Source organism: Macadamia integrifolia, chromosome 2 (genome assembly GCF_013358625.1).
Source record: "Macadamia integrifolia cultivar HAES 741 chromosome 2, SCU_Mint_v3, whole genome shotgun sequence".
In the NCBI taxonomy this organism is placed as follows: Eukaryota; Viridiplantae; Streptophyta; class Magnoliopsida; order Proteales; family Proteaceae; genus Macadamia; species Macadamia integrifolia.
Genome location: NC_056558.1, coordinates 11,034,318 through 11,048,775, shown reverse-complemented (window position 1 = coordinate 11,048,775; position 14,458 = coordinate 11,034,318). Strand labels below are relative to the sequence as shown.

Here is a 14,458-nt window from a genome sequence, read left to right as displayed (position 1 = left end):
TTGCCATCTTCTCCCTCCCGCAATACCCCACCCTCACCCCACCCTCACCCCCTCCCCCTCTCTTTCTCTCTTCCCTTGCTCTGTTTCTCTCTCACTTGTTTCTCTCTCGCCCTTATTGTCTCTTCCACTCTCTTTCTCAATAGGCTCAGTTTCATATTTCTCTTTCTTCTGCAGACTGTGGTGTTGTGGAACATCCGGAGAGGGAGAGAAAACAACAAATATAATATCTATGAAAAAAATTGAAAATATAAAAAATATTCCATACATACATTAATAAATCAAACTTGAGGTATTCTATGCATAATTTCTCAATATATTAGGTACCCAAATGTAATTTACCATTTTATAACTCTCTCATCACTAAACGTATTTTAATTACGAAAAAAACAATGACACACACACAATAAATACAATAAAATAAAAATATATATATTTTCATCTGGATGCTTCTCGGTGCAAACTGATTCATAATTTCACCTGGATCCTTTCACGTTACTCTATTTACCACCGGCCTTTTTTCTCCATAATGTAAGGCTCTATACTGTAACGATTCTATTTTTTAAACATGGTTTTGGGTTTAGCACACTTTTTTGCATTTCTATTTTTTTGGAGTGATTCTGCATCTTAAATGTTGTATGGTAACCAAAAAAAAAATTTGATTTTGTAACCTGAAATAAATAGAAACATGTATGGTTCGTACTTAACAGAATCGTTTATGTTAGAAACCAATATTTACATAAAATGTCATCTTCACCATGGGTGTCAAAATTGTGATTTTTAAATAAAATCTAAGGATAGTCAATTGCTTTTTCATAAATTCTAAGTTATGAAAACCAGTATTACCTAGATAGCTTAAGTCGAATGACACATAAGTAAGAATAGCTCCATATCAACAACATGGTGTTCACGTCAAATATGAAATGTTTGGTCGTGTTTCCTTGCCATATGAAATTTGAAATGTTTGAACAAAAATATGATCTATCATAATAACATAAAAGCATGAACAAGAATAAATTCAAGTATTGACATAATTCTTAAAGTATTTATTTATGAACTTAAGGGCATAAATTAGGTCTTCCAACTTAATTCTTAACTGCTAAACATGTCCAACTACTTTAAAGTTTAAATTCAATCATCAAAATGTAATCATGTAATTTGAGCCATTCCGGCTTTAATAGCTAACTCATTTGCAATCTTTTTCCTAAGATCATCCATCTGTCTTCTTATTTCTGCTAAGCTTATACTAATGTGAGCCGGTGGTACATAATCTTGAATTTCTCTAGGCTCCTGATTCCACCAATTTTCACCAAACTCCTCAAAATTCTTATCTGCAATTTCTTCCTCCCGAATGAAGTTCTGAAGTGCACAACAAGCAATGACGATGCATGTTTGGGTGTTCAATGGAAAATATGGCATTTTGCTGATAATTGACAAGCGTTTCTTCAAATAACCAAAACTGCGCTCTATGACATTCTTAACAGAAGAGTGTCTATTATTAAATAGCTCTACTGCTGTCCTTGGATGTCTATTCCTATAATCATTTAGATGGCATCTTTGTCCTTTGAACGGCGTCAAGAACCCAGTAGTAGATGGATAACTAGAATCAATCACATAATATTTACCTAGCACGTAAAGTGAAAAGTAATGAATCAACACAATATGTAAAATAAAGCATAATCAACTGGTGAGGTTAAGATTTATAATGTACCAGGTGGAAGATGAAGAAATTCAAATTTAGGGTTATTCAATGCCTCATTGAATACTCGACAATCATTTGCAGAACCCTCCCAACCAGCGTACACAAAAGTGAATTTCATGTCAAGGTCACATGCACACATAACATTCCAGGTCGTATCTCCTTTCCTTCCTCTGTACGGTATTTGTTTGGGTAGAGGTACAGAAGCACTAACATGAGTGCCATCAATCGCGCCAATGCAGTCCTAGTACCAATACATGGATATTCATCAAATCAAACCACGTATAACCACAAAACAACATAATCATTATTTTAATTATAAGCAACATACCTTGAAGAAAGGATAGAGCTTTGGTTTTTCAAGAATCTGTTTAGGGCAACGACTGAAGTTTGGAGGTTTGATATTCTCTTGTCCCAGTAGTATGAAAGCACGTAACACTTTCTTAAAGTGTTCACCTATAGTGTTAAGAGAACGCTGAAAGTGTTCTGCTATGTCTCTATACCTATCATTGTGACCAACGATAGATATAAACATTGCCAACTGCTCATTCACTCTTAAATATCGACTATCTTCCAACCAACCACGTTATCGCATTAATGCTTCAAGGTTGAGGAAGACATGGCATTCCATTTTATACTGTTCATAGCATCTGTCTACATGTCCATTTAGAACCTCACTCACTCGCTCTGGTCCTGTCAATTTACTATCTCGTATGGGCTCTCTAGTGTATAATGAATCACGTGCTTTCATCAACAACATCATACACATCATGATTTCTGCATCAGTGTCATCCCTTTCCATTTGTTCAATGTGTTCCCTAAATGCGATCATTCTTTGATCAATTCCTATAATATAAAATTAGAAATATGCAAACACATCAAACCATAATTTTGAACAAATATCCAAGACATCAAATACTACAGTTAGAAAAATAAGTCAAGACACAATCATCCAAGACATCTTAAAAAAATGAAGGAAAACATAGCAAACCATCAAAGTTAAAAAGTAGTGTCAAGGTATAATGAACAATATTCAGGACATCAAATACTACATTTATAAACAAAAGTTAAGACACAGTAATCCATAACATCTTAAAAAGTGAAGGAAAACATAGCAAACCATCAAAGTTAAAAGTAGTGTCAAGGCACAATCCAAGTAGAGTTATCAATCTATCTAATTAAAAGAAATTTTCAAGAAACAAACTACTGAAGGGTACGAAGGAGTATTGACTTCCGATGAGGAGGGCAGGAAATTAATGCTTCTCTCCATTGCGGGTCAGCCATTAACTTCCGAAGTGCTTTCTCATATAGTGCTTCATCTAACTCATATCCTGACTCAAGCACCTCCATGGCCCTAGTAATCCCGTACATCTGTTCCGCATTTTGGGTTGAAGTAGTGGACATGCTCGCATCTCGTTCTACCCTTGATTTACTCATATCTTTAATTGCCTTGCATGCCATTGACCAATCATTAGACTTGCTCCTCCTCCTTTTCGCATTTGAAGTCCTATCATACCTATGCTTAGTAGCTGGCCTTTTTTCCACTGCTTCAGTTTGAGTGTCACCTAATGGAGTAACTTCATCAGCGGAACTTGACTCATCACAAGACTCAATCATATTCCTAGCATCATCGGCCCCCAAAGTTTCCAACACGGTTGTTTGAGTCCCACTTCCTTCGCCGTCTACATATGTATCACCAAATACCATACATAGTTCTGGCCATTGTGGTAGTCCGTGCTTCTTAAATCGTGCCCAAGTAGGGTTATCCTAATAAATAAAAAATACTCATAATCAAATACTTGAATTGATATATCCTGGCATTTCAAAATACTCAAATTAAATACAAATTGAGCATACCTTAATATGCGATTCCCATATGGATTCATCATCAACAGTACAAGTTCTTGAAGCAGTATCCCAACCAAAACCAGTTGTCTCCAATAGCTTCTTAAACTGACTATAATCCTGCCTCAGTTTGTTCACTTTGTTCTTCAACTGTACAATGGCATAGTTGACCCCAGTTTTTTCTTTGAAGTTATTGGCAATGTTGTTCCAACCAGCTTTATTAAAAGTTGAAGTAGTCCTATTTCCTTTCTTAACTTCCTCTACCATCAGAACAATAAGGGTGTCTACATTTGCTTGGCTCCATTTTGCAGTCTCATTAACTGTTTGTGTTGAAGTTGACATTTTCTCACTATTTTACCAAAAAAAAAAAGAACATGAATTTAAAATCCAAATTGAAAACACTGATTTTCACCAAGGCACCCTAACCCTTAATCTATGAAACCCCTATGACCTTACTCACACAGGGCTTTCAAAGGCCTTCAAATGAGGTTTTGAATACATATTAAGCTGTACTAAAATGAACCAGTGGCATTCACAAGAAAACTAGCAGGAACATGAAATTTTCAGGCATATATAGTAGCAACAAATGGCTATTATGTGTAACTAACAATATATCTTGTAGACCACCATAAGTATCCAACAAATGGCCATTAGGTATTACAAAAATTTATTGCATCTTTACTAGAATACATATGTACTCGCTATAATTGATAAAAATCTGAACATCAATGGATTTAAAGAGTTAGCTTTGATTGGCTAGGTGAATTCAAACCCCTTCTTCATCTCTTTAATTTTAACTATTTAAGATTGCAATCTGAGACATTCTCAAGACCTATCAACTATCTTCAAATAATGAACACCATTAATCTAACAATGACCACCATCCAAACCAGATCACCAATCACAGCTGCTCTTACTACAAAAAGAAAACCCAAATTCCAAAGCACATCCAATGGAGTTCAAATGAAACGGAACCAAAATAAAGAGGCCTACTTGTACCTCTGTGGCCATTGCCGAGAAGAGAAAGTAGGAAACGACGAAGCCGAACTACTACTCTCATTCTCACTTTCCTCCCCTGCCTCTCCATCGTTGTCACTGATAATGTTACCATTGCCATCTTCACCTATCTCTTCATCCAAACGATCCATGATGAAACTCATGATGTTGCAGAAACCAATAGCGAATAAAAACCTTAAAATGTTGAGAATTTATATATGTCGTTTTGCTCGAATTTCTCGAATCCTTTCTGAACTGGAAAAAGACGTGGGAGCATGTTTTAAAAACCTTCTGAAAACAGAGTATTTCATTACATGCTTGTTCATCCATTGGTAAGTTTTATTTTTAATTATTTTTAGTTTCTGGCTTTGGAAGACATTGTGTGGCTATGGAGTAAAGTTTACTAAAACAGAAAGAAGCACCAACGCCGCGGAGGCGGGAATGACTTGTTCTTTTCAATCTCTCTCTCTCTCTCTCTCTCTCTCTCTCTACCTTCGTACGAACTGTGCTAAACATTTTAAGGGATAGGTGTCTGGATTTAGCTCCGTGAGAAGTACAGAAAACTCGTAATAAGGATAAAGGTGTCTGGATTTCAAGATCGTGGATTCTGGAATCTTGTTGTGGGGCTATGGGGGTTCCCAAACATGTATTGTATAAGACAAAACAGAATAAAAATAAACTAGTAAATTTTGAGATGATTAAACACACAAAACCAGCCTTTAGATTCGGCAACAACGTAATAACTCTGAGCCTCACAAGAAAATGATGAACTGAGATTAGAGAAGGGAAGGGGGCGTACCTCTGAGCAAAGTTCAAACCCTACTGAAGTGACAGAAGAAACCTCGCAGATCTTGTGCGTCTTCGTGCATAGAGGAGTCCAAAACCCTCGACCTGCTAAACCGTAGAACAAGAACAAATTCAGGGGCTCAGAGGGAGAAGAGATCAAGAAAGAAAGAGAACGAGAGTGAGAGAAAGAGAAAGAGAACGAGAAAGAGAAAGAGAGAGAGAGATCATGCAATACAGTTTCTCGTCCACGGCAGGCGAAGAAGCTTCTTTCTCTAGATTCTCGTCGATGGCTGGAGCATCCACTTCCCGCTTTGGTTAGGATCTGCTTCTCTCTTTAGGATTTCCAAGAAAGAAGAAATAGGGTTTTCACATAATGGCTTACCATTTTCTTATGTTTTGACCACAAATTTCGGTTTTACCCTTTTGTACTTAAGTGGGAACCTTCATTCTGCGCCTTTTTCTCAGAATCGATTCTGAGTGTGAGAAGCTTGCTTTTCATGCTTCAAAAAATGGATTCTAAAACCTAAAAAGTGCCGGTTCATTTAAAAAAAAACAAGAAATTGAACTGGACTTACCATACAGCTTTTACCCCATTTCTGTTTCAAAAAAATGAAAAAATGATAGAATTGATTTTTTAGAAGATTACAGTACAGAGCCTATGTGGCTCATCATGGCTAAGAGAACCCAGTCTTTTGCACAATAAACTCTTCACATTAAAGGGTTCATCCACCGTCCCTAATTTTCCTACATGTGCTGTGAGATATTAGGGTTTTAATAGTACACTAGTGGCTCATAACAAGTTGAACCCATTACCATCCCAATACATTAGGCTAGCTGGTAGGGGTGTCAACCCGTGGGGCTCGGTCAATGAGGAATTCACTAAGTTAACAGGATGAGGAGGGTTCATCACCTACTAATTGAGCTAGACTTGGTATATCTGCTTGATTGTCAACACCAAGATAAATGTCGATCAACTCAATTTCCCTTGTGACCTCTCTCATATTCATTCTTTCATTCGGCAATTCTGCAGAGCATACAACTCCAATCTGGATCACTGAAATCAAGCAGTCATATATTTTACTCCTCTCAGTAGATTCTGCCTCTCCTTCTATTTTCTCTATTTCTTCTTCCTTGGGCAGGAGTAATGGGTCAATAATAACCATGACATTATCTTTCAAAGCCATTTCACAAAAGGTGTGATGGTTCATACCATCTTCAAATGTCTCATCAGTGGGTTTTCTTTTTGTGAACATTTCCAACAAGAGAATCCCATAACTATACACATCCCCACTTGTGGAAACTTTAGCACCCATACCATACTCTGCAATATTATACAGATCTCGCATCATTAATTATCAAGATGATAATGAATTTTCCATATTTATATACACTATGGGTCCTTCTAAGCGTCATTGTGCCGAGTGAAGTATAACGCTTCATTATTTGCCATTTGGTAGTACATATGTTATTTCATGAGATAGACGTACCCGCATACATTTCGATGCCCAAATTTTAAGAAAAGGAAGGTTGATCTAACTCTGATTCAAAGTTTTTAGTAAAATTACCAAAATGCCATCAAATGTAGTTGAATATAAATTACAAAATGTCATCTTTTGTAACCTTAACCAGTTCCTCTACTCATTTTACATTGAAATTGTACCAATGAGATGTTTACCTGGTCCCCTATCATATGGGCTAACACATGTACTGCCATGTGGCAAATGGTGACATTGAAACCTTATATTTCACTAGGCATGGTGATAGGAAAGAAAACCCACCATTGTAAATAAAACGAAAGGAAAAGGTTGAAACTGTTACATACCTAGAGCAACGTATCCAATAGATCCCTTTACCCCAAATGAGGTGGATTGAGTTTCAGAATTCAAAAGCAATCTCGCGAGACCAGAATCACTCACATGAGCAGTCATGTCATTGTCAAGAAGAACATTGCTCGGCTTCAAATCACAATGAACTACAACTGTTTGGCATTGGTGATGGAAGTAAAACAATGCATTAGCCACATCAAGTGCAATGTTCAATCTTTGTGTAAGGCTCAAATTCCTTGATAATTGATTTTTATTTCCATCTTCTTTTGGATACACCCACTCTTCTAGGCTACCATTTGGCATGAACTCAAAAACAAGAGCTTTAAATTCATTATCATCAAAATCAATGCTTGAGCAAACACTTAGAACCTTAACAAGATTTTTGTGTCTGATGTTTCTCAAAGCTTTGCATTCAGACACAAAGCTCTTATTGGAAGCTTCTTGATGTTGGTTATGAAGCACCTTCATTGCAACAGTTATCATATCTTCATCAAGGATTCCTTTATAAACTGTCCCATAACCACCATTCCCTCTCAAATTGAGTGAAGAGAATCCACCAGTAGCTTTGTGTAGCCCTTCATAAGAAACTTTGTAGTACCATGACCACTGCGTTAGCGAGTTGCTGGAACTCGCTACCTTTATAGGGTTTCTTCTCCAGTTTAGAATGAGAAATACTATCATACTCAAAGATAGAACTACCCCAACTACTGTAACAGATAATGAGATGACAAAAGGTCTATTACTTTGTTGTGTAGTCTGAGTAATGTGACATGAAGGCAACTTAAGTTCTGGGATACCCCCACAAAGGTTGCTGTTTCCAGTAACTGAGATAGCAGTAGCATTTCCAAAGACTCCAATGGTGGGTACATTGCCATCAAGATTGTTGAAAGATAAAATTTAATTTTTGCAACAAAGGAAAATTCTCTAGAAAACTTGGAATTGGACCAGAAAGATTGTTGTTTGACATATCTAGAACTTGAAGATTCTTCGAGGAACTAAAGGTTGAAGGAATGGTTCCTTGGAAGAAGTTTCCTTGCAGATGAAGCAGTTCTTTCCAAGTGTGATAGGAATCTCACTAGACAAATTATTGAAAGAAACATCCATTGCCCCAAGATTTCCCAACTGTCCAACCTCTAATGGTAGAGGACTAGACAAAGAGTTATGAGACACATTAAAGGCAATTGAGAGTGAAGGCAAGTCAATAACCTCTTTGGGTATGGTTCCATTGAGCTTATTGTGGCAAAGATACAAGATTTGCAAGCTTTGGCAATTAACGAGACTCAAAGGTATGCTTCCTTCTAGACTCTTGTTATGCAAATCAAGTTGCACCAATTGAGTCACGTTACCAATGGAGGATGGAATTGGTCATGATAACCTATTTCCATCCAAAACTAATTTTTGCAACCTCCCAAGATTTCCAATGGAATCTGGAATAGTACCAGTGAATAAGTTTTGCTCCATATCCAGGAAAATTAAATTCTGAAAGTTCTCAATTCCTCTAGGAATGCTACCAGTTATTTGGTTCTGTCCAAGTGATAGCATAGTGAGTTGGACTGAAAGATTGACTATAGAGTGGGGTAACATACCTCCAAAATTGTTTGCTGCAAATCCCAAAAGCCCTAGGTTGCTGCAGTTAGTCAAGGATTCTATAAACCCTAAATCTTCTTCAGCACCACAAGATCCAAGTTGGTTATATGCAATGTGAAACCAATTCAGATGTTGCAGCCGCCCGAAATCTGTAGGCACACGTCCCGTAAAATTGTTTATGGGGATGTCGAGCTCTTCGAGTTTCGATATATTACATAATGAAACTGGAATGGCTCCACTGAATTGGTTTTCTCCAATATAAAGCTTTTGAAGATTAGGAAAAGCGAGGCCAATATCAAAGTACCCCTTAATTTGTTAGAGCTCAAAGAAAGAATTGTCAAAGATGAGAGATTGTAAATGGAGGGAGGAACTGTACCAGAGAGGTTGTTTGAAGATACACTAAAAATTGACATGTTTGTCATTTCGTCTAGGAAATTTGGTATGGTACCACTTTAAGCTATTTGATGCTAGAGATAATAAGGTGAGAGAGGAAAGGATCCCAAGGGAAGGTGGGATCTCTCCTATTAGATTGTTGACAGCCAAGGATAGTTCCATGAGCTTGGACAAAGAGCCTAGTTCAACAGGAATTTTCCCTTCCAAATTGTTATAACTCAGATGGAGGTATCTAAGGTTGGAGAATTGAGAAAGATTGGAAGGGATTTGGACTACAAAGGAATTATTGTTCAAATAAATGCTTTGGATGCGAAATAAAAGAGTGATTTCTTGTGGGATTTCACCATAGAAGCTGTTGTTTTTAGGTTAATAGATTGAAGGAAGGAGAGGTTTCCTATGGAAGGTGATAAGGTTCCCACCAACTTCTGTCCTGCCAGGTTCAATGCCACCACCCTTCGATGTCGAGGGCCGCATGTTACACCTTGCCACTGGCAGAAATGGACTGATTCGTTCCATGAACTCAAGAATTGGAGGGGATCATTGGTTATTTGGTTCTTGAACTCAAGCAATGAGAGATGATCTGTTTCATTTCCTAAGGTGGCTGCCGTAGAAGATCCTGATCCAAATAAGTTCAGGCACAAAAGCATGAATATTCTCAAGCTCACAGTAGGAGGCTCCATAGAGATAGATGGGGAAGAAAAAGTAGCTGATTTAGATAAAGATGGAGATGGCAAGTGCTGTCTAAGTTTGTAGGATTTATGACTACACCTCTATGCCCCACTTTGTATTCTATATAGCTCCTCTTCTCATGACTGAAAAAATGTCAAAGTTCTCAAGAAAAAAATCTAAACTGTATCTCAGTTGCTTCATCTTGAAAACAACCCTAGTTTTCTTTTTTCCTTATTTTTCGCAGTCATGAACCGTTGTTTTTAATTGTTTTTTTTCCACCTTAAAAGTCAGCAAAAGAATATATTAAAAAATAAGAATGCACAGATTTAACTTTCAGGCATACCCAGAATCATAGATAGACTTGATGCTCTACCTTCGGGGTATTGCCATCAGCAGAGCACATGCTAACTAATTACTATCATGTGGACCCACCTTCGGCATTGCCATCAGCAGATGCCCTAGTACAACTCGAGATACAATATAACTTTGTAATGAATCTTTGGTTATATGACAAAGTTTAACGTCTAGGCATATTCAGATGAAATAAAATAATCATAGAACACAAGCCAATTAATTAGTGTTCTAGGCCATCTGATGATGGCCTATGAAAACTCAAAATAAAATATATAACTTCGCAATAAACCTTTGGTTACATGACAAAAAACAGCACAAAGCATCCACTTCACAAAATGATTTTAAAGAGTTTTGAGAGATATTATCCAAGGAATTAATTAATTTCATTCCTAATAAATCCCTAACACAAATGGGAGTAACTGGATACATTGTTGAGTTGCACTTGGTGGTTGGTTTAATTACTTTATTCTTTGAACTTGATCGCAAAGTGGTAGGAACCTTGCGACCATATGTAAGTGGGCTATGCTTTGACACTTTCATGGGATTCATATGGAAATGTATTATCAGGTTTAGGATCATATTTGTATTATGGAATTCATTTGCCGAGCCATGCAGGTTTGGGTGAAAGAGAAAACTAATTTTTATTTTATTAATGGCCTTGAGACCTTGTAATATAGAGTTCATACAGGCAAATATAGATAGAGAAGGCAATTATGGAATAACGTTCTCCCCTATTACATCAGATGTCAAAGATTTTGAAGCATTTTTCTCTACTTTCATTTTGATTGGTGGCAAGTATGTTAAACTAGACCTGCTACAAGGCATACATGCCATCCATCTTGCTCTAATCTCTCCTTCTCTCTTTGAACTCACATTCATTGCTGATCTAGGTCTTACTCTAGTGGTTAGCACTGCTCCCTTGGAAAGTGCTTGGGGACTTGATCCCCTCACTGCATCTGAAAAGGCAACTCTATTAGCCTATTAAGTATTCTTTCCAACTTTTCAAGAAGTGTGTGGTCCTCTTAAGTCCTCATCCTAACCCCTTTCGTGGGTCCTTTCTTGATTCCTTTGCCGATCCCTTGAATGACCTTAATGGGACCCTTACACCAAAAAAAAAAAAAAAAATTCAGTTTCATTATCTTTTATTTGGCACAACTACTTTTCAAGCAGGTCAGGCCGCATTTAAGCTATGTTTGATTGTAAGGGGAATTAAAGGGAAGGGAAATGAAATTTTCATACTTAAAAAAAAATATATGTAATCATTACCCATGTGACTTTAACATTAACTTCAAATCATTCTATATTTGGTTATAAAATTTCATTTTATTTTGCATTCAAAACTCTTCGTTATAATATGTAAAATAAAAATTACATATAAAATATATCATTACTAAATATGGTTAAAAAATTAGATAGTATATACAATCATATGGAGTAATGATTATAAACATTTCCTTTTAAAGTATGAAAATTTTATTTTCTTCTTTTTAAATTCCTATTGCAATTAGACGGAGCCTTAATAAAATATCATGGGTTGGGCAAAACCCTTTCCAAATCCAACTTGTTATTGTTCCCCTTAGGTCAACAGCATGAGGTGATACAGCAAGTGTGTTTCATGGCCTCGAAGAGATTAGTCCCATATTAGTTGGGTAGTGTATGATTGCTCAGGCTTATGACTTTGGGAAGATCTTTTCCATTTGATGTTTGGGCTTTTGGGTTGGACACTGTTATAAGGTAATGACTATGAACCACACCACCATTACATTATTTCTGGATTTGTTTATTTTGTCTCCAAAGTTTGGATCAGCTGAAGTGCCAACTTAGGTGTACTTCCCAAATATATATGCACGGTAGAGGCATACACTCAAAGTGATCGAATGGTTATGGGCCCGGGGCTTCATTAAGGGCTTTATAGTTCCTGTATAGTCTTTTTCTTTTATCACTAAAAAATAAATTATATTAAGAAGAAAATAGAAAGAAAAAATATAATACAACTTGGGACCACCTAGTAACTCCAACACAAATTTAGGAAGCACTCTCTATTTTTGGCATTGTCATAAACAGGAGTGCACTCCTCAATCGGCAAATAACACAAGACTACCTAGAGAACCGATATCTAGACCCGTTGTAGTATACAAAATAATAATGTGAAATAATCCTGACTATTGGATGGAAAGAATGGTCTGGATTCGCCAACTATGAAATCAAAATTCCAAATTCAACAATACATCTAGGTCCTATTAATTTCAGAGAACCAAACTATGATTAGATCATCTTTTGTTGTATGGAAAATCATATATATATATATATATATATATTTTTTTTCAAGGTCCCTTATTCATAAGTCAAGTTTGAGCCCAAATGGAGTTTATATCATGTGGCAAAACAAAGTATTAAAAAGATAAGAATTGTCTAATAGTGGTCGGAGTATCAATAGGTGTGCATGGAAATGCATACCAACGCATGTGAATTTTTTTTTTTTTTGCCAAATGTAATATTTTTTAATAGCATTTAAAAAAAAATTAATTTTAATTTAATTTATTTTTATATTTTTTACATCAAAACAAACAATAGAAGATTTTACAAGAAAAAAATTATTTTCTACCTTTCTACATGGAAACAACATAGTTGTACCAAAGATATTTTGGGGAAATAGTTGGAAGTTGACCCAACCTGGGGCTTGTGTCACAATCAACATAAATTTGTATGGCATACTTTTCTCTCTTTCGAGTTCAGCAAGTGGCTCTGGCTGGCTAATCCAAAGCTTATTTAAAGCCTGAACTGGCCCAACTTGATTAATAAATGTGTTGAGTTATGTCAAGTTATGTCTGGTTCATTTATAAGCGATCGTTCCTGATGCCAGGGTGCTACCCGATTGAGACCGACCGATTAGGGCTTGCATGATAGGAACAAAAAAAGAGTAGAAATCCATTTGCTAATGTCAGTTTTTTTTTTTTTTTTTTTGTTTTTAGGAATGAACCGAGACCAAAAGGTTGTTGTGAAATAAAAACAAAGTAGCATCTTTTAGGAACTTCCCTATTCCAGAGATAAGAGGAAGAAGTAGGGGGTTACTCTTTAATGAGCACATGGTTAATTTGATGGACAAAGAAGTAATTTTATGTTAAAATTAAAACACTTCTAATACAACTTCAACAACCTCCACACCACCTCCTCCACGGCCACCATTGCCACCACCACCATCACCACTACCACCACCACCTCCTCCACTTCCACCACTATCGCGACCACCATCGCCACTGCCACACCACCACTACTCCTCTACCACCATGATCATCACCTCCTCCTCCACTGCCACCGCCTATACCAGAATTTTGGGTATTGAATGAAATTACTACGACTGCATTTGTAGTCATTTAGTCTTAGAAACGACTTTTTATGTCAAAAATAGAATTTTCCGCCCCTAGCCTTTCTATTGCGTATCCTATCCCGCTTGCTTAAAGAACATTTTCCATATATTATATCATCTTTATATTATAATACAGTTTTGGTTCCCATGGTATGTGTACTCTTTCTGGATCCAATTTCCAAGGGCATGTAACTGAAATAGTGATATATATATATATATATTGGTATCATAATGATGTGTACTTGGCCTACAGAAAATAATAATGATGTGGATTTGACAGAGCAAATAGGACAATTTTCGGTACAATCTTGGTGGAAAAAAAAAAAAACTAATGGAAACCCTAAGGTACATCACCTCGGGAAAGGCTCGTCTATTGCACACAAGAAGAGGCAGCTCAGACCCAATGCCCTGCAGCACCTTGAAGCGTGTTTCCATGACGAGGTGCACCAGGGCATTGGATCTAAGTTATTGCCTCTTGTGCATAATAGAGGAGCCGGATCCCTTCACCTCTCCAAAGTAATCATCTCAGGCTCTCCATAGGATGGATGGAAGTTTCAACAGTTAAAAATGTTGTGCTGCCATATCTAACTATCTATATTTTGTACTGGCATCAGCTGAAACAGAAGTAATGAAGAAAAAATTAGAAGCTCTGGAAAGCAAAGGAGTTAGGACCAGTGGAAGCCTTAATTAGAGGCAAACTTTTCATCAATTGTCTAAATATGAAATCTTTGGATAGTCCATTTAGTTATACCAACTACTGGTGTGACGTGGTAAATCTATCATTGGATATCTTAGGGAAATGGTCTAGATTGGCTGAGTATCAAACTTCCAGTTCTATTTTCAATCCTATACTCTCATGTAGTGTATTGTCATCTTCTATACTTCCTCTATATTTACTCAAAATTTTCTATTCGATATATATATATATATATATTTTTT

At 36.6% G+C, this 14,458-nt stretch overlaps 2 protein-coding genes across 2 annotated transcripts; both read right to left on the bottom strand.

Moving 5' to 3' along the window:
• Positions 1-2,747: 2,747 nt before the first annotated feature.
• LOC122063515 (uncharacterized protein At2g29880-like) lies at positions 2,748-4,689 on the bottom strand. The gene is made up of 3 exons (XM_042627212.1): positions 4,541-4,689; positions 3,554-3,890; positions 2,748-3,463 (listed from the first exon to the last, which is right to left on the bottom strand). Exons 1-3 carry the CDS (start codon positions 4,687-4,689, stop codon positions 2,900-2,902), a joined length of 1,050 nt encoding a protein of 349 aa, XP_042483146.1. The 3' UTR covers positions 2,748-2,899.
• A 1,518-nt stretch (positions 4,690-6,207) lies between these two features.
• Positions 6,208-13,954, bottom strand: LOC122063506 (putative receptor-like protein kinase At3g47110). The gene is made up of 5 exons (XM_042627204.1): positions 13,869-13,954; positions 13,310-13,409; positions 8,736-9,042; positions 7,146-7,973; positions 6,208-6,644 (listed from the first exon to the last, which is right to left on the bottom strand). The coding sequence occupies exons 1-5, from the start codon at positions 13,952-13,954 to the stop codon at positions 6,208-6,210; spliced, it is 1,758 nt and encodes a 585-aa protein (XP_042483138.1).
• Positions 13,955-14,458: the final 504 nt, after the last annotated feature.

Coding starts and splice junctions, on each gene's coding strand:
- LOC122063515 (XM_042627212.1), bottom strand. CDS start 4,689: ATGGATCGTTTGGATGAAGAGATAGGTGAAGATGGCAATGGTAACATT. Junction 3,891..4,540: donor TCTCGGCAATGGCCACAGAG/GTACAAGTAGGC, acceptor TTGGTAAAATAG/TGAGAAAATGTCAACTTCAA. Junction 3,464..3,553: donor TATGGGAATCGCATATTAAG/GTATGCTCAATT, acceptor TTTATTTATTAG/GATAACCCTACTTGGGCACG.
- LOC122063506 (XM_042627204.1), bottom strand. CDS start 13,954: ATGGAAACACGCTTCAAGGTGCTGCAGGGCATTGGGTCTGAGCTGCCT. Junction 13,410..13,868: donor CGAGCCTTTCCCGAGGTGAT/GTACCTTAGGGT, acceptor GTGGTGTGGCAG/TGGCGATGGTGGTCGCGATA. Junction 9,043..13,309: donor GTGGAGGAGGTGGTGTGGAG/GTTGTTGAAGTT, acceptor TAACAAATTAAG/GGGTACTTTGATATTGGCCT.